At 32.9% G+C, this 19,110-nt stretch overlaps 2 protein-coding genes and 1 pseudogene across 2 annotated transcripts; all 3 read right to left on the minus strand.

Annotated features, from left to right (window-relative positions):
• Positions 1-2,389: 2,389 nt before the first annotated feature.
• LOC143618282 (uncharacterized) lies at positions 2,390-2,901 on the minus strand. Its single transcript, XM_077090556.1, has 2 exons — positions 2,551-2,901; positions 2,390-2,413 (listed from the first exon to the last, which is right to left on the minus strand). The coding sequence occupies exons 1-2, from the start codon at positions 2,899-2,901 to the stop codon at positions 2,390-2,392; spliced, it is 375 nt and encodes a 124-aa protein (XP_076946671.1).
• A 2,931-nt stretch (positions 2,902-5,832) lies between these two features.
• LOC143618279 (transcription factor SPEECHLESS pseudogene) lies at positions 5,833-7,061 on the minus strand (annotated as a pseudogene).
• Positions 7,062-13,016: 5,955 nt separating this feature from the next.
• On the minus strand, positions 13,017-18,096 carry LOC143618280 (epi-neemfruitin B 7-O-acetyltransferse L7AT-like). Its single transcript, XM_077090554.1, has 4 exons — positions 17,963-18,096; positions 15,274-15,357; positions 14,438-14,879; positions 13,017-13,987 (listed from the first exon to the last, which is right to left on the minus strand). The coding sequence occupies exons 1-4, from the start codon at positions 18,094-18,096 to the stop codon at positions 13,073-13,075; spliced, it is 1,575 nt and encodes a 524-aa protein (XP_076946669.1). The 3' UTR covers positions 13,017-13,072.
• Positions 18,097-19,110: the final 1,014 nt, after the last annotated feature.

Genomic DNA, 19,110 nt, shown 5'->3' on the forward strand with positions numbered 1-19,110 from the left:
AATAAATATGTGATTATGTACTCTTTGTTACTTGGATGTGTTTTTAAGGGGTTAAATATTGAAGATAATTAAAGATAACTATTTATTACACATTGTGCGGTAACTTGCATATCAAGTAACATAAATACCATAGGTATGTAAAAGTGTAAAACATAATGAGACATGCAAGAACATGGTATGCAAATGTTAGAGAATAAATGATTATGATTTACCAATAAGAACATCCTTGTATGGAGTTGTAGGTTCCGGTGGCGGTTCTGTGGTGGTTTCTAATTGCCTCGGCCACTTTCTTCGTTCTTCTCTAAGAAACGGTGTCTTCCCTTCCCGTCGCTGCTGAGTCGCTCTTGGGCCCCGCCTCGTAACTTTTCCAATCTAGTCTATCCATTTGTAGCATCTTGAACACTTTAATAACATTTGCTAGACCTCCTATTAACAACAACAAACTTGCGAACATGCCCGTCCAAGCCCACGTCCTTCTCTGCACAAAACATGAAAAAAAAAAGAAAAGAAAAAAAATAGTTAGTTTTCAACCAATTTGATTCTTTAAAGATAAAAGATTAATTTATAAAGGATGCTCCAAAAGCTAGTGGACTTTTACCAATTAATCAAATGCACTAGAAATGGTTCAACTTAAAAATAAAGAACACAATTTATGCTATGCAGGAGTGTAGGATCCATAATGGACAGAAATGTCCTAACGGGCCGGATCATGTGACAAACCACCGTAGGCAAGCGAACCAAATTCCATCATCCCGAGCCCCCAGTTTTTCTCCGATTTATAAGTTTTGATTTATTTTTTTTTCTATATAAAAAGTTTAATATTTAATTTGAGAAATTTGTGGACAATAGACATTACTACATTAGTTATTTAAATGTTAGCTAGATCAATCAAATTCAGATTTAGCTAATTAATTCACTTATAATCGTTTAATACTATATAGTTTTCTACAAACTATTATCATGTATTTGTACCAACTAGTCAAATTAGTTAGAAATGGCTCAACTTAAAATTGGCATAATCTATGCTACATTAGTAAAAAAAAATTGAACGTCTATTTACACGTTTATTTAGCAAGTCGATTTCATAATCAAACCGTCAATTTTAGATTTCCAAATTTTAGCTCGCCTATGAACTTAAATTTAGTTAAAGTAAACTATAATAATTTAACAATATCTTAAATAGACAGGCTAGGATCTATGTCTTCTAAGGAAAAAGTACGTAGCAAACTTATGTCACATACCAATAGATGGAGACCATGGCGTGAATACGAATATCCGACTTGCTCACGGCTGTTAAGAATGGCACCCACCATGAACAAGAAGCTTCCCGTCAAAAACGGGATTTGGACACTCTGTTGCAAGATTTGAACATGACCATCGGCTCTCTCATAGATCTGGCATGAATTTAGGATTGAACCAATCACCCATAACACCGAGCCAGCAATGATCATGTTCATCGCATGCGCCTCGAGCCTTGTGTGATAGTGTCCTTTATCCCCCTGCAATTTCCATAAATCAGATACAAAATAGAGTATCATAATAAAATGCATTGTTATATATTACTACCTAGTTAGAATATATTATTTGATTAGGTACACACAATACCTATGGAGTTTTTACTATCCCATAGCTGTTCATCGATTTGGTTTTCAGTTTATTCACATTGAAATTATTTCGGTATAAACCAGAAACCTAACCGAATTCAGAAAGTTTAAAACCGACTTTAGACCTATTATATGGAATAATGTTTTTCTAATTAGTTCTGTTAAGTTAAAGTTGTAATTATTAGATTTGTAGTTGGTTGTGCTATAAATACTATATTGGAGTTAAAGTTGTAATTAGATTAAGCCCCAAAAAGGAAAAATGGATTTTAACAATCCTAAGTATGACGGCCGATAATAATAATAATCTATACTTACAGTTTGACTAATAATAATCATAACTTTTACATTTGATGCCAAGAGTGATTCAAAGCATAATCATCATAGATTTATACATGATTTTCGCTCGATTTCTCTCATAATGATTATGACAAAATGGAGAAACGTACAAGAGAAATTGAGTATAAATTAAATGTAAACTTTTCTTTTGAACAACCAAATATATTACTTACAAACAACCTCAAGTGGGGATCAAACCCCTAACCACCCTTTTAAAACTAAACCACCTTTCCCATCACATCAAATAGTGTGGGGTAAATTTAAGTTACCAAGACTGCTTTTGAAAGCAAAAGTGAAAGTTCTGATTATCATTGGTTAAAATTGAATTATTACCGGCTAATAACTTACAATTTAGATATTTAAAATCCAATTTTCTAAACTTAAACATCATTAGATACTTGTTGATTTCGAATCAAATTCATGTAACACATCATATGAATTTTGTTTATTCATTTCAAATCGAATTCAGATTTCTAAAACCGAAAACCAATTCAATTTCCACATAAAACCAAATACATAAATCAATCCAAATTTAAACGATTTCAGTTTAATCAGTTTCAAACCGAATATGTGTTAACCAAATTAAACTAACAATCTTATTCCACAATACCTGTATAAGAAGAAAAAGAACTCCCAAAAACAACAAACCCAAAGCTTGAACCACCGGTACCCCAACCTCAACCATAGGCAACTGAACATCCAACTCCATCAACCCAATCCGATAATCAAAACCGGCCAAATGCGCAATCAAATCATGCACATTCACCACAACTACCACCACCAACCCTATCATAACCATCACAAGTCCAACTTTTGGTTGCCTCAACAACAACAAACCAAACCCAAATATTAATAATATTATTGCAAACACGTAAACTCCTGAATTCATATACTCTGCTCGGTTTCGGGTCAGACCCGGACCGTACATTCGACACTCACGAGCCGTTGCAAGCTTCACCATGGTTTTGGTACAGTCAGAGGTTAGAGATTGGTTGGATTATACATAGGAAAAGATAGGGGATACGTGGCGGCTTGCATGGAGGTTTGGTTTTTTTATAAAGTGTCAAGGTGGTGGACACGTATGGGGTTGTTTTTTTTTAATAATGTAACGTTAATTTTTTGATGAAGTGGTTATGTTGAATGGTTTGGTTTCTTGGAACTATGTGATATTTATGAGGTAAATTTTGTTTGGTTTTAAATATGTTGTGGGGTGTTTTATTTATGGAATGAATTTGATTGTTTTTTTATTTTTTCTTACTCAAAATGGTATCCCAGAGAAGCAATTTGAATTTGTGGTGTTTTTTTCTTTAAGTTGCACAATAAATAGACGTCAAAATGTTGAACCATGCAAGCGTGTTGCAGTGGATAAACTCGCAAAATTTAGCTCGAAACATAAACATATCGTAAAAAATAATAACTAAGTTTGAGACGGAAAAACTTAATATAAAGTTTATCAAAATTAAAATTAAACAAATCATGAGTTGATACTAACGGTTGGGCTTGGGTGGGTTGGTGATGAAGATGGTACGTAGTTCTTGAGGTGTGTCTCAGCCTTCTAGTCAAAGTCTTTATTCTTTTTATTATATATGTTTTTTTAATGAAAAAAGATTGGCCCAATTGTTTATATATACTCTTTTTATTTCTTTTCATATAATTGTTTTTTAGTTTGACAGTTAATGAGGGTAGTTTGTATGTTAGTTAAAACTAACAGAAAAATCTTATGAAGTTAGTTAAAATGATGCAAATAGAAAATACAGAAATCTTAGGCCTTACATTGATAAATAAAAAAAAAAAGAAACAGAAAAAAGAAAACAGGTTTGGCACTAATAATCATTCTGATTAAACTTATTTGTAACTCTTGAATTAATTTGTCCATCGTAAAGTTGTATTGACTACTTTTCTAGAGGGATGTCCAAACATTCTACACGTACTACACTTAAATAAATCTATGCAAGTGTTCTTAATACGATATATTATCTATCGATGCTGATTTTCATGATTAAACCAATCAAAACCAATATTGCGAGATTGCAAGTATGATTAATCTTTCACACGCGTAATCTTTTAGTGCAATCATGTTGCGGCAATTATTCGATTTAAGTAATAAAAATTGTTGTTAAAACTTAAAACTATAATTCTATACAAAATCAAGAGAAGCGTTCGGGTTGTAGTTTAGGGACAACCATTAATATATATGGGTTGTATTCAAAATTGAAGACAAACATGCTTGTATTGTCCTGCCTTTATAGGCACACCCCTCCTAGCTATATACCACAATATGGTAGCTATTTTGGATGTACGAATCTTTAATTTTCATCAGTATATATGCATGTCAATCTTGCATTATTTCCACAACCACCAAAATATCATCAATGTTGACTTTAATGTGTATATGTCCAATGTCAAAATCAACCCTACTATGGTAGTTTATGTAGGGAAAATCCCATCTATTTTAATTTGTAAAATAAATAAAAGCATTTTCTTTATATATCAAAAACAATACATATAGCACAATACCATTTGCAAAAATGTTACAATAAATCCGAAATGTTATGTATATTACATGAAGGTATTATAAGACTTGAACCGATTTATATGTTCAACAACAAGAATTGAACACACACAAATGTTAAAGAGTCGCATGATCAAGCTAGCCTCATGTATGACACATTTCCTTCAAATGGCTTATGGGCTCACCTAAAACCATTTTCCTCGTGCAGCAATCGAAACGTTAGTTGTATAGTCAGAGATGGACTCACGAGTATGAGATAGCAACGATTTTTATTTTTTTTGTTTTATTTTGTTTGTTTTGTTTTGTTTGTTTTTTTTTGTTTTATCCGTGTGTATGTGTTGGAGTAAAACAAAATCAAAAAACTTACCAAGCATCTTGGCCTCTTTATATATAAACCACTTCTAGCTTGGTTTGTTACTCTTCTATGTGGGACATGTTTTACGCATTTTCTTCTACCATATTTCCATATCAAACTCACTACTTTCGGTATTTGATATCTTATTTATCTTAACTTAATTTTTTATACATCGCGAGATACAAAGTTCTCAACAAGGATATATAGTGTGAACCATTACATTTTTAATCATATAACTCATATATAAACATGATTGATTATTGGAAAATTCCCAAAATAGCCATGTTCACCTCCCCATTTTCAAATTTAGTCATCAATTAGCCAAAATCCCCAAATAGCCATAAAAACCGTTGGATTCAATGGAACTCGTTAAAAGAACCGTCGGATCTGACAGAACTCATTAAAGAACGTTCTTAATTGCTATTTTAGGAGTTTTTACTGATTGTCCTGGCAGTCTCTGCACCCCTACTTCCTTTATCACTAAGCGGTCATTTAGGGGCCTTAGCTGGTGATCCGGGCTGTTTCCCTCTCGATGATGAAGCTTATCCCCCATCGTCTCACTAGCCAACCTTGACCACTGTTATTTTGAGGTCATATCTAGTATTCAGAGTTTGCCTCGATTTGGTACGTACCGCTCTCGCGGACCACACCAAAACCCCTCTAAAGTTGGAAAAAAAGTTGGTCTAACATGGCTAATAGTCTATATGTGGATGATAAAGTACGACAGTCTGAAGGTCACAAAAGTTACACTAGTATACATAAAAACTCTAAATCTTTTCACATATCATAGGTGAATAGAAGAGGTTTGTTAACATTTGAGCAGTGTAATCAAGTGCAAATTGCAATATCTGCTTTTATTTGTTCCTCTTTTATTAACTTCTTGGATGCTTGAACACCATGTTTATCGCATTGAACACGACACATTGCGCATTGATCTGTTACTCTAAACAAGATTACTGTCACAACGAGGGTGAGGACCGAGATTGAAGACACGAACAAGCTAATTACTTATTACTGGACAAAAGTTAGCAGAATGTCTGTTGAATGTGTTGAGCAAGCTCTTCTGCACTTAGTTGGCAATCAACTCCAATCTAACAAAAGATATTAAAAACATTAGATTATTAATAAGAAAGTGACATTAAAAGCATGCATGCAATTCATATGAAAATATACAAAACATGCAAAAAAGCTGAAATTCTATACATGTGGCTTACCTTTATGGTAAAATAGTTAACTATGGTTTCATCAATAACACTAATGTCAACATGAAGAACTTCAAGAGATAGATTTTCAAGAACCGCGATTAATCTTGTTGTTTGCCCCGGTATTCGACTCGAGCAAGTCTTTAGTAGAAGATTACCTCCAGTACTAAACTTCACCTCAACTTCAGCAATGGCTGACCTTGAATTAGCCATTAGCTCATTATTAGAACATGTGCCAAGTGACGGTACAACGAATGGAGCAAACACGGGTCTGTATTGGCTCGTTGGCTGCGGGGTTCTAGGGCTAATCGGCACGCTTGGCCTAGGGCTAAGTTGTGGTTTTTGAGGGCTTGAAATGGTCCGATGGGTTGATAGTAGTTCACCGTAAGCCTTTATTCGTTTCTTTGCCTCTAGGGTTTGTAGAACTCGTTGCAATTCGGTTATGTAATCAACTACTCCTCCTATTATTGATGCTTGATCACCCTGAAAGTTTCATGCATTAAAGTGATGATCAAATAAATCAATGATGATCTAATAATGTATATTAATAAATGACCTAGTCAAGTAGTCAGTGAGTGTCTGAAACATTGTTGGATTTGCAAATGATTTAGTGATGTAATATTTTTGTGAATTTTTTAAAGGTCAGCTATTCACACACCGTCTGACATCTAATCTCATACTGTTTTAAACAGTCATCTAAATATGAATTTTTAATAATTGACTTTATTTGGTAAAAATGGTCGTCGGTGTGTTTTGTGAACGACCGTTTTTAATATTATAGGTTGTACGAATTCGACTAGAAAATGTTTAAACCACCTATAAATTACCCTTTTGTTATAGAAGCAAGGCGTAAGCGAACGAAGAACACTCAAGTGTTCAGTCATCTTCTTCCTTCGGTTTCGCTCCACCATAATATGTGAACTCTTGTGCTGCTCACCACCACCATCTGCCAAAACATGAGACAACTTCAGTTTCTTTCTCATAGGTGCCTCCACAACTTCCAGTAAAGCACCAGAAGATCTTGACTGCTCAAAATCAGGTGAAAATGTCATATCTAAGACAATAAAACAATGGTTTTCAGTTTGTTTAAGAGGCTATATGGATGGATTATGTGAGGAAAGAGATGTGAACATATAAGACAATATGAAGATGTTGTCTTTTGTGGAGACTGTCAATATCAAGAAAGAAAGAGAAATGCTGAAACTGGAATATAATAAAGAGGGTTCTGAATAATAATATTGATGGTGACTAGGCCATGGTCATTACCCAGTGTGGAGACTGAGAAGCTTTCATTGTGGTATCATGGTGTGGGCCACGAGTACGTACCTCATGCTCACTCTAGCTAGTTTTCTAAACCTAGAGATTAATGTGTAAATTCTTTTTAATTAATGATGATATTAAGAGCACTTATAACGGGGAGTGGGACGGTTAAGGGTGGACGGCATGGAATTGAATCACTGTTTCGAAATAAGTTTTTTCATCAGTTAACTTGTGTCATTCTTTCGATTAAAAGTTCCAAAATATTAGTTTAAATTTTGAAAAAAAACTTAAAAACGTTAAGTGTTTTTTAACAGGTCTATTTTAAGAAAAATAATCAAAATGTTGGACTGTTAGTAGAGTTTTTAAATGTGAGATTATTATAGCCAATACATAAAATGTAAGAATATTTATTTTCAATTTGCATATTTCTAATTAGTCAAGTGACATGGCATGCCTTAATGTTTAGATTATTGTTGTCTAGTGGCTTGCTAGCTAGCTTTAATATAATTTCTTTGTTGGTCGTTAAAAAAATAATGGAGGATGCCGACCTTCTGCATTCACAATTTATTTACTTTCATGGTGGGTCATTGTTTAATTTATTTGGTGGTGAAGCTAAGTCTAGAGGTTGAATGAATTATTAAGATTTGGTTCAAATTCTTACTTACACATTCTGTTTAATTTAATATTGATTTCTAAACCTAAAACTTTCAAAATACGATTCCTAATACTTAGTTTAAAACTCAAAATGAAATTGTATATTACTATTATTATTATTATTATTATTATTTTACTTGGAGTTTTAGAATAAAAGGTGTAGATTTATATAATAATGTAGTTCATGAAAACGAAACTAAAAGAATGCATTGATAATATTAAACTGTTAATTCAAGATATCAATCATAAACTAGCTAGGAAAAGCCTTCAATTTATTATGCAATGCAATTTGCCATACAGAAATGTAAACGTTGAGCAAACCAAAGCAAGTAGTCACAAAGGTTCACGTTATTTGTCCATGGAACATAAACCGGATGTAAATTAATTAAACCATCGTTTCATCCATAGGTAGAAACCTCCTCAAATGAATTACCCTAGCTTTTAACTTTTAAATAGTAACACCATTGGTTGCAAACTCTTAACAAAACTATTCTATTTAGAAACGAAACTGAATATCAAACCGCTTGTCTTTCTAGGTAAACCGAACTGGCCAATCAAAGAGGCTTATTAGTGTATTAGAGTGAAGTTTATTCTTGTTTGCTAACCAGACATCAAACGATCTTGCCAAGTGTATGATGGAGAAGTTTAGCGGTGATCCTTACTAAGTATATTAAAAAGCAGTACTTGTAAAGATCCTACCAAGTGTTTCGAAAAAGATTGCGGTCCGGTGGTTCATGCCAACCACCTTGAGGAATAAGATTCTCTATTGAAGTTTGAGGAGTATAGTTATTTATAGTTATTTACAAACCTTATACTTGTAAGATTGCTTTTTTTAACATAGAACAACAGGGGCTATAATAAACAAATTAAAAATAAAAATAAAAAACGAGATGATATTGAAAAAGCTAAACAAACATTAAAAAAAACATAATTACATGAAGAGAAGTATGTTGCACGTGCAAGGATTTGAACATCACATTCAGTTTTAGAGGGGCATATATCATGTCCACAAGGTCATGGGTGTCCGAGGAGTGATTAAAAAAAAAAAAACACACACATATATATATATATATATATATAACATCCACACTATCACTATAAATCGTAGCATCATGTGTTAGCTATTGTTCATAACTATAAATTGCAACTTGCGGAATTGTACTCCACCCAACCGTATATCACACATACTTACTTTTTCTCAAAATTTCAATTTCACTCATGATACTATTAATAATATAATTTTTAAATCATTTTATTTTTTGATAATATATTTTTCTCTAATAAATTGTGTTCGTTAACTTAAAAAAAAAGAAAATCTAAATACACAGTTATTCACCGGCCTAGAATCGTCTCTCTTAAAAAGTGAGAAGAGGAACTCAAATATACAAAATCAAAAGTTTTCTAGTTAGTCAAGCAAAATACTCTTTAACCAATTCAACAAAACCAAATGAATCATAATACTTTATTTGTTGGTTGCATAAACCATCAAATAATAATTGGAATTTAGCTTTTCATCATACAGGGGACCAAAAATATAAATTTTGGGCAAAATGTAAATGTCAGTCTATATGCTTATTGTCTCCCAAGGTCCCATTGCTATGAAGTTGATTGTTCTTGTAGAATTAGTGTGCCAAATTCAATACTAATTTACATTTAAAAATTTCTTGAAATTCGGTTAAAAATCAGTTTATTTGAGAGATTTTTAGATGACTTATTTCTACAATAAAAAAACTTATTATCTATTGAAAATTATATATTATTTTTCAACCACTTTATTTTATATTAAAAAAAAGGTTCATTGGATTTTAATAATCTTAACTAAAGTTTATTAGCCGATAATAATCCCAACTGAGTTTATCGCAACTAATGGTCGCTAATTTTTAAAAATGGGCTCTCAGTGGTCGCTTTTAAAAAAACTTAACAGGTTGTTAACATTTTTCCGAATTTCAAAATGATTTTTAGAGCTTTTAATCGAAAAAAGGATACGAGTTGATTGGTGTAAAACTTATTTCGTAACAATGGGTTGACCTTAAGGGGAAAAAAGGAAACAAAAAATACTTATCATCTCTTGGGCCCACCTAAGCAAACAAGAAAAATAAAAATAACACAAGTAAATGTGTGACTAATTATTGAAAAACAGTTCGATCAAACGGGTAATTTAATAAATTAACATGTGTATAGTATTTTGAAGTAAAGTAATTTTGTATATTACTAGAGTAATTAATTTTTTGAAAAATGATTGATGCCTAATTCGAAAAACAACATGTGTATAACTAATTATACAGTTTACATAAATTAACATGCGTAAAGCTGCTTTGTCATTCGTCATTTTCGGTTTAACTTATATTTGTTTTTGTACGATAAACCCGACCCGTTTTATCTTTCTAATTCTTTCATATACATAAAAATAGTGGTTTTTATGTTACAAAGTTGTTTCACACTTGTTGGATTGCGAAACATCTCTTTCGGTACGTTAAAATACCCTTTTATGATCGAAAACGACTTAAAACGAACTTCAGGAACCCGAATCGACAATTAACGAAAGCTGGAGACCAACCCCCATCCATAGAGGCGCCGCGCCGCGCGGACACCAAGGGCAGGGGTGGTCGCGCAGCGCCTAGCCTCATCTGATGTATTCCCAGCTTGTATTTGTTGTTATTTATCACATGTTTGACCTTGTTAACCAATGAGAAAGTTTGAAAATCTCTAAAGTAACCTTATGGATAACCCTAACACCTTATCCTTCATAAAACCAAGCCACACCACTCATTCTAACATACTCACACTCCAAACACTAAAAACCTATCTAAGCTCCAACCTTCAAGTTCTTACTTGTTTGACATTCAAGAGTCAAGCAAGAGTTTCCTTTGATTTCTACTAACTCCTTGTGATTAAAGCTTGTTGTTGCAACATATATATAATTTATACCCCTTGTTTCCTTCGGTTTTCACTTCTTCCGGTCATTGGTCGGTTGCAGTTGGATACTATAAGGCAAGGCTACATGGAGGACTAATATAGTCCTTGTTTATATATAATTTGTTTAAGCTTACTAATCTTGTTTAGTTTCTGTTTACTTTAGTTTGTAAACTCATTTTTGTAAGTTCAATGGTATTGGGTATGTGGTGGCTAGCCTCGGTTTCGTCCCGAGTTGATAACCGAACCAAAATCGAACTTTCGATTAAATGCTTTATTGTTGACTTATTGTTTGCAAAATTTGAACATTATCACTTCTAAGTTTATTTAATAAGTTCTATGGTGTTGAGTATGTGGCAACCATCCTCGGTTTCATTCCGAATTAAGGACCGAACCAAAACCGAACTTTTGTTTAAACACTTTATTATGTCTTTGTTAACACTTTAAATTATGTTTAAGCTTATTATTATTGTTTAGTTCATAACCATTTTAGTTTCCAAATCATTTTAAATAGTTCAATGGTATTTGGGTATGTGGAAACCATCCTCGGTCTTATACCGAGTCAAGGACCGAACCAAGACCGAACTAAACCGGGTTCATCCGCTTAAGACACACTAGATGTGTTTTGGGCCACCGAATCTCATCTTTCTTTAAAACTATATTATAAAACTAATTTTAATTGTCTTCTCAAAATACTTGGTATGTTGGATCCAACTTGATCTTATAACAAGGTTGGACCGACAAAGCCAAATACTCGCTTAACGGACGTTAAGGTTCTTCTCAATAGAACTGCAAACTTGGTTAAGTTTACTTTTGATTTTATTGAGTTATCTCATAACATTTATCACTTTGGATTGTCGGCTTCGGACTTGATTTATTATTCAAGACCCGAACCGACTAATCTGAACGCTCGTTAAATCCCGTTTTGGTATCTATGTAACAAAGGATCTTGTTATATTGCATTTATACCCACATAGTTACTTAACATAGGTTAAGTAAAACTAATGAATAGAATACCGAGACTCGATTTCGAGCAAACTTACTTTTCAAAAAACCGTTACTTCAAGTTCTTAAATATTTACGCTTTAAACCTCAAACTTTGATTAATTATTTAGCTTGTCATTTTATTTTACTTTAAAGTCTCTCAAGACCATCTTTTAAACCGAAACCCTTTTAACCTAGACCTCACTCGTTGAACTTATTATCTCGATTTATCACAAACAACCATTCAAGTTATTTATTTCATGTGAGTACTTTTTCATCTCCCATTTTCATCTTTACGTTTTGGGGGTGGCATTGCAAACGTATTCAAACAAAAGTGATTTATACATTGTGTCTTAATCCACAAAACTCTATAGTATTTGTTTACTTAAATAAATGCTCGATTTTGTGTTATATGCTCTATATGATTACTTGCTAATGTGTTTATCGCTTTCGGTTGGCTTCCTCATCAAATAAGTATGATCATGCGTTCCCCTAACTATTTTAGCATAAGTGCTAATAGAATAGGGCCTCATTATCCGAGTATGTCGGTTGCTATCGATTAGAAAGGATCCTCATTTCTTCGAGTACGATTGGTTGTTACTGATTCGAAAAGAGCCACATCAATTTATTTTCAAGTTGTTTATCCAAGTTGTGTGCTATTATTTACTGTTGCATATACGAGTTTGTGGATTTCATTCTATATTTATTATATTCTAAAATCTATGAAAATTGCTCACCAACATTCGTGTTGACAAAGTTTATTTTATACAATGTTACAGGTTTACTATTTGATTGCTTGTGAAGACTGAAAACTCATCACTTAGATCATACCATTAGGATACTTTAACGAATATTGTGTTGACGTAATTGTTTGTATTTTATTGTGAACAAGTTGTATTTGTGATTATTGAATGAAATAAACAAGTTGAGTAAATATTCTCACTTTAATAGTGTCATCGCGTTCTTGAGCAATCCGTTTCACCCCGGCATGTTCCGCCGCCTTTGGTCGGGTGTAACAGTGCTAGCTTATTTTCCTTTTTTATGTGCTCGATTTTGATTTCGAATTTTTCATGATGAACGACTACGTAGTTGAGCTCTAATTAAGGTTTAGAAATCAAAGAGACGAGTGCGTGAAGAAACCACAAGAGTACATTTAATGTAAAATAGTCATAAATTATTATCAATATCTGACACATGTGCCCTTACATCGTAACTAAATTGAAAATAAAAAAGTTGGAATCAATGTGATCATTCAATGAACAAACCGGAGAGGACTAGGATCAACGGTGACATACGACAGAAGCTCTGAATCACGCTCGAATATATCCATTTCATCAGGACTCAATGTGACTATGGCTTCAACACCACCACCCTTGAGCGTTTCATTCAATGCCACACGCCTCGCATTTCCATTATTCATAGTGTAAAACCATATCGGCTTCCCCCATCCAAAATCCAACTCGTACATTCCACTCTTCAACAAGCTTGTAGCCAGCAAACAATCTCCTTCGGCTAGCAAATCAGCTAGTCGGTTTAATCCCCTCAGCTGCTCATTGAACGTCTCATGCCCCTTTACACCTTGCAAAGAATCTACGTATGCTGAGTTTATTTTCGCTATTGAATCTCTCATTTGACCCATCAGGGTTGGTAAATCCAAGTTGCTACCTGCAGGGTTACATATTGCGCCCACTGCATTGATAAGGTTTCCAATGGATTCTTCGGGAAAAGCAGGCGATGCCCTTTTCCGGAGATTCACCATTGTTATTAAAACATGAGGTGTTTGTGGTCCAAATGGTCTTACTTTTGATGCAGCTTTGGCTGCAGCCTTCCAAATTACAGCGGTGGTGGCTTCCGTGCGAGTTGGAGGATGTGCTGAGATAGCACTTGCAATTGGTTGCGCCTTGAGCAAAGTCAAAGCCGTGGAATCGAACACAAATCTTTTCGTACTAAGAGTTTTGGTAGTCAATAGTAACTTTGGTAATGAATACTCTAAACAAGGATTGTTGGGAAATATCTTAGAACCTACAAAACTTGGTGAGACAGTATTTGTAGAACCTTTAGCAGTTGCTGCCCATGCTTTCATAAAGATAAAAAATGTATGCGCGTCAAAGATCTTATGTGATATAGTCGTGGAAATCCCGATCCCACCACATTTGAAAATGTTCATCTGACAGTAGTCGATCTCAAGTTCAAGTTAGTTGTTTATTCAAGATCCAAATCTTAATTAATCAACGGGGTTTTTTTTGCTGGATTAGATGATTTTAATAAAAGAACGTGATTTTAGGTGGCTTACTAAAGTTTAAGTACTTTTAGGTAATATGCTATCTTAGATAGCAGACTTTGAGAACACATCAGTTAACTCTCCAAGTGGCAATCCATGTCACCGTCCGCTATTTGAGATAGCGGATTTTACATGTCATAATTAGATGACTTGGACTACCACTTGGAAATAATCCGCTATCTAAGATAACAAATTACCTATAAACACTTAAAATTTGGTCAGCCACTTAAAACCGTTTTCTTTTTATGTAAAAACCACCTAATCCAGCAAAAAAATCATTAAACAACTGCGTATAATATAACACTATATATGATAAACTATACATCTGAAAATTACCTGAATACCTAGAACAAAATTTCCTTTTGAAGAGTCTGCGGTGCCAGGGCGTTCAGGCAACAACACTCTCACTCTTTCATCACTTGGATCCCTTAGAAAATCATGGAGTGTTTGGTTGGCTAAAGCCTCCATGTAATAGACTCCTTCGTCGTTACAGTTGATTTGCAAGTTGTCTTTAACTTTACCAGCAATAGGATAGAATCTTGTTAGAGTCTCAGATAAAGCCTTCTTTAGATGCTTCACTCTTGTGTTTACAACATCCATAATATTATCCTTGTTGGTATTAGGAATAAATACAATGAAAGGGGTGTAGACATCACTCATAAACTGGTCTATAATGGAGAGGTTGAAGGTTCTTAGATCATGGGGAGTCGGAGAAGACGGTTTAATGGTCTCTCTTGAAATTATATCAAGATCTACCTTCTTATTACTATTCGCCAACCTGCAATAAATCAGGGGAGGCTTTAAGGGTGGGCAATGTGGGCGTCCGGTCAGATGATGTTTTTTTCAGGGGCACAAAAGTTTTAAGAAGTTATGATAATATGCATAATATTTTTAAAATACTTGAAATCTTATGTTATTCGGTATGTCATATACTCATTCTAATACTATATTGTTGTTATATGTTATGTTTATTGCTATAACTTTAACTGTCCTTAAAAAAATTAGTTTACATTACTTAGTTCGTTAAAACTTAAGGAACATATTTTTTTTCCAGCTCGGTCGTGACATGTGAATTATATGATAATTATAATAATAATAGTAATAAAGCACAACCTATGCATGAGATACATGTTTAGATAACAAAATGATCATATTAAGTTGTCATTTCTAACCTGTGAGCCGATTCACTAGCATTAATGATTCTCGACGTGCTATAAAATTGTCCAGAATATAAATACGAAGACCGCGTTTGATGATATTGTTGAGAGTTTAGGAAACGTTGGGTTGCTTTGTGGACTGGGAACAACCACTTCATAATCTTCATTATCACTTGTTGATGATCAGCTTCACAGGAACCTATTGTTTTAAAGGGATATGCTAAGCTGTTGTTAATTGACTTATACAAAAAAGAATTAATATTACGCACTTTTCTAGCATAACATTCATCATGATATCATGATAATTTGGATCTGTATGAATAAAAAAAGGGATATGCTAAGCTGTTGTTAATTGACTTATACAAAAAAGAATTAATATTACGCACTTTTCTAGCATAACATTCATCATGATATGATAATTTGGATCTGTATGAATAAAAAAACATAGCTTGCAATTCTGCTGCTTATTTATTAATACGAACATGTTAATTTAATATCAATCATATAATAATATTAATATTAATTTGTTTTAAGAATTAGACATTAGTCACCTGCATGGCATGTATAATAAATGTTTTCTAGTATGATGGGTGGACTGCTACTACTTTATTTTATTTAATAATCTTATAATTTACCTAAAACATTTTTTTTGTATCAAAGAAATTATTAGCAAAAAGAACACAAGGCACTATCTTCATCCAAGTGCAGAACACCAAAATATATAGGTCCAAAAACAAAACACCAATACAAATTAAAGTTAAAACCTATCCACTCTTCCCAAGTCACCTACGCAGATCTTGATATGTTTCGAATCCACAAAAAACCAAGCACTTTTACTCTTCCCACCAAGTCGACCAAAGAAGGCGATTTTCTTTCAAACAATAACACCTTCCAAAGACACCAAAACGATCCCATAGAAAATTTTCTCCATCTTTTTTCCAAACTTGGTATATTTGTACAGATTCAACATATGTAGAAAACCAAACGTGTACATACTCGGTATCTTACACAGTTCACAAAGAGAGGTTCGCTAGTTTCTTCAACATCGTTGCAAATCGGACAAAGAAAGCTTGGAACCAAACTCAATGTTCTTTCTAAAATTATTTTTGGCCAATTACAATTTAAAAGACTCTCACTCATAAGATGCTCTTTTTATTTGTTTATAAATTTTAAAATATAGTTATTTATTAAATTAAGAATACACCGTTCAGATATGCTTATTTTTATATACACTCATGAACACACTTTTATACAACTCATGAACACACTTTTATATACAAAGTTTAAAACATAAAAGTTCCTCACGAACACACCTTTTCACAAAGTTTAAAACATAAAAATACACTAATAAGGCTTGAACTTTTGATATACCTTGTGATCATAAATTATTGTAAGTTGTAGTACTTGTATCCAATTAATACCCATACTAATAGAATAAATCGGTACGAATACAAATGACTAAATCAGTACGAATACAAATATTTGAGACATTCTAGACACTATAACTAATAACATTATGTTTCAATCAAGTTTAAAAGTTCTCAAAAAAATAAAATAAAAAATAATTTATAACTAAATAATTGTAACATTCTAAACACTATAACTAATAACATTATGTTTCAATCAAGTTTAAAAGTTCTCAAAAAAATTAAATAAAAAATAATTTATAACTAAATAATTGTAACATTCTAAACACTATAACTAATAACATTACGTTTCAATCAACTTTAAAAGTTCTCAAAAAAATAAAATAAAAAATAATTTATAACTAAATAATTGTAACATTCTAAACACTATAACTAATAACATTATGTTTCAATCAACTTTAAAAGTTCTCAAAAAAATAAAATAAAAAATAATTTATAACCAAATAATTTATAAATTATACGGCTAAAAATTACCTGAATACCTAGAACAAAATTTCCTTTTGAAGAGTGTGTAGTGCCAGGGCTTTCAGGCAACAACCTTCTCACTCTTTCATCATCTGGATCCGATAGAAAATCATGAAGTGTTTGGTTGGTTAAAGCCTCCATGTAATAGACTCCTTCGTCGTTACACTCGATTTGCAAGTTGTCTTTAACTTTTCCAGCAATAGGATAGAATCTTGTTAGAGTCTCGGATAACGTCTTCTTTAGATGTTTCACTCTTGTGTTTACAACATCCATGATATTATCCTTGTTGGTATTAGGAATAAATACAATGAAAGGGGTGTAGATATCACTCATAAACTGGTCTATAATCGAGAGGTTGAAGGTTCTTAGATCATGGGGAGTCGGAGAAGACGGTTTAATGGTCTCTCTTGAAATCATATCAAGATCTACCTTCTTATTACTATCCGCCAACCTGCAATAAATCAGGGGAGGCTTTGAGGGTGGGCAATTTGGGTGTCCGGCCAGGACATGTTTTTTCTGGGTCACAAAAGTTTTAAAAAGTTCCCGATATTATGTATATATTTTTTTCAAAATACTCAAAATCTTGTATTTATTGTTATTCGGTATGTCATAAAACTTCATTCTATTACCATATTTTTGCTATATGTTATGTTTATTGTTATAACTTTAATTGTCTTTAAAAAATAAGTAGTTTACATTATTTAATTTGTCACGTTAATACAATAATAGTAAATAAAGCACAACCTATGCATGAGATAGATGTTTAGATAACAAAATGATCAAATTAAGTTGTCATTTCTAACCTGTGAGCTGATTCACTAGCATTTATGATTCTCGACGTGCTATAAAACTGTCCAGAATATAAATACGAAGATCGCGTTTGATGATATTGTTGAGAGTTTAGGAAACGTTGGGTCGCTTTGTGGACCGGAAACAACCACTTCATAATCTTCATTATCACTCGTTGATGATCAGCTTAACAGGAACATATTCTTTTAAAGGGATATGCTAAGCTGTTGTTAATTGACTTGTACAAAAAAGAATTAGTATCAAGCATTTCTCTAGCATAACATTCACTTTATTGTGGGTGATGATAGATGGTAATTTGGAGTTGTATGAATAAAAAATACATAGCTTGTTGTGAAGCCTTTGTCTTTCAAATCTGCTGCTTATTTATTAATACCAATATATTAATTTAATATCAATCAAATAATAATATTAACTTTAATTTGTTTTAAGAATTAGACATTAGTCACTGCGTGGCATGTATAATAAATGTTCTCTAGTAGGATGGGTGGGCTGCTACTCCTTTATTTTATTTAATAATAATCTTATAATTTACAAACATTTTTTTTTTGTTCGGAAAGACCAATCAATGGAAATTATTAGCAAAAAGAACACAACACAGAGAGGAAATGGTAAAGCACTATCTTCATCCAAGTGCAGAACACCAAAATACATGGTCCAAAAACAAAACCCCAATACAAATTACATGTTAAAACCTATCCACTCTAAATCTCGATCTCGACATGTTCAGAATCCATAAGAAACCAAGCACTTTTACTCTTTCCACCAAGTCGACCAAAAAAGTCGGTTGTCTTTCAAACAATAATGCCTTCCAAAGACACCAAATAGACACCAAAATGACCCCAGAAAAATTTTCTCCATCTTTTTCCCAAAGATGGTATATTGTACTGATCCAATATATCCCGAAAACCAAACGCGTAGATACTCGGTATCTTACACCACACCGATATAATTTGCCACAATTCTTGAGCTAAACCGGAGTTCACAAAGAGATGTTCGCTAGTTTCTTCAACATCGTTGCAAATAGGACAAAGAAGGCTTGGAATATCCAGGTTCCTCCTCACAAAAGCAACCCAATGTTTTTACTAAAATTATTTTTGGCCAATTAGAATTTGACAGACTCTCAGTAATAAGATGCTCTTTTCATTTGTTT

The sequence above is a fragment of the Bidens hawaiensis genome, unplaced genomic scaffold, assembly GCF_021521415.1.
Source record: "Bidens hawaiensis isolate Kalapana, Puna unplaced genomic scaffold, B.hawaiensis_p1.1 tig00067347_1, whole genome shotgun sequence".
NCBI lineage: Eukaryota > Viridiplantae > Streptophyta > Magnoliopsida > Asterales > Asteraceae > Bidens > Bidens hawaiensis.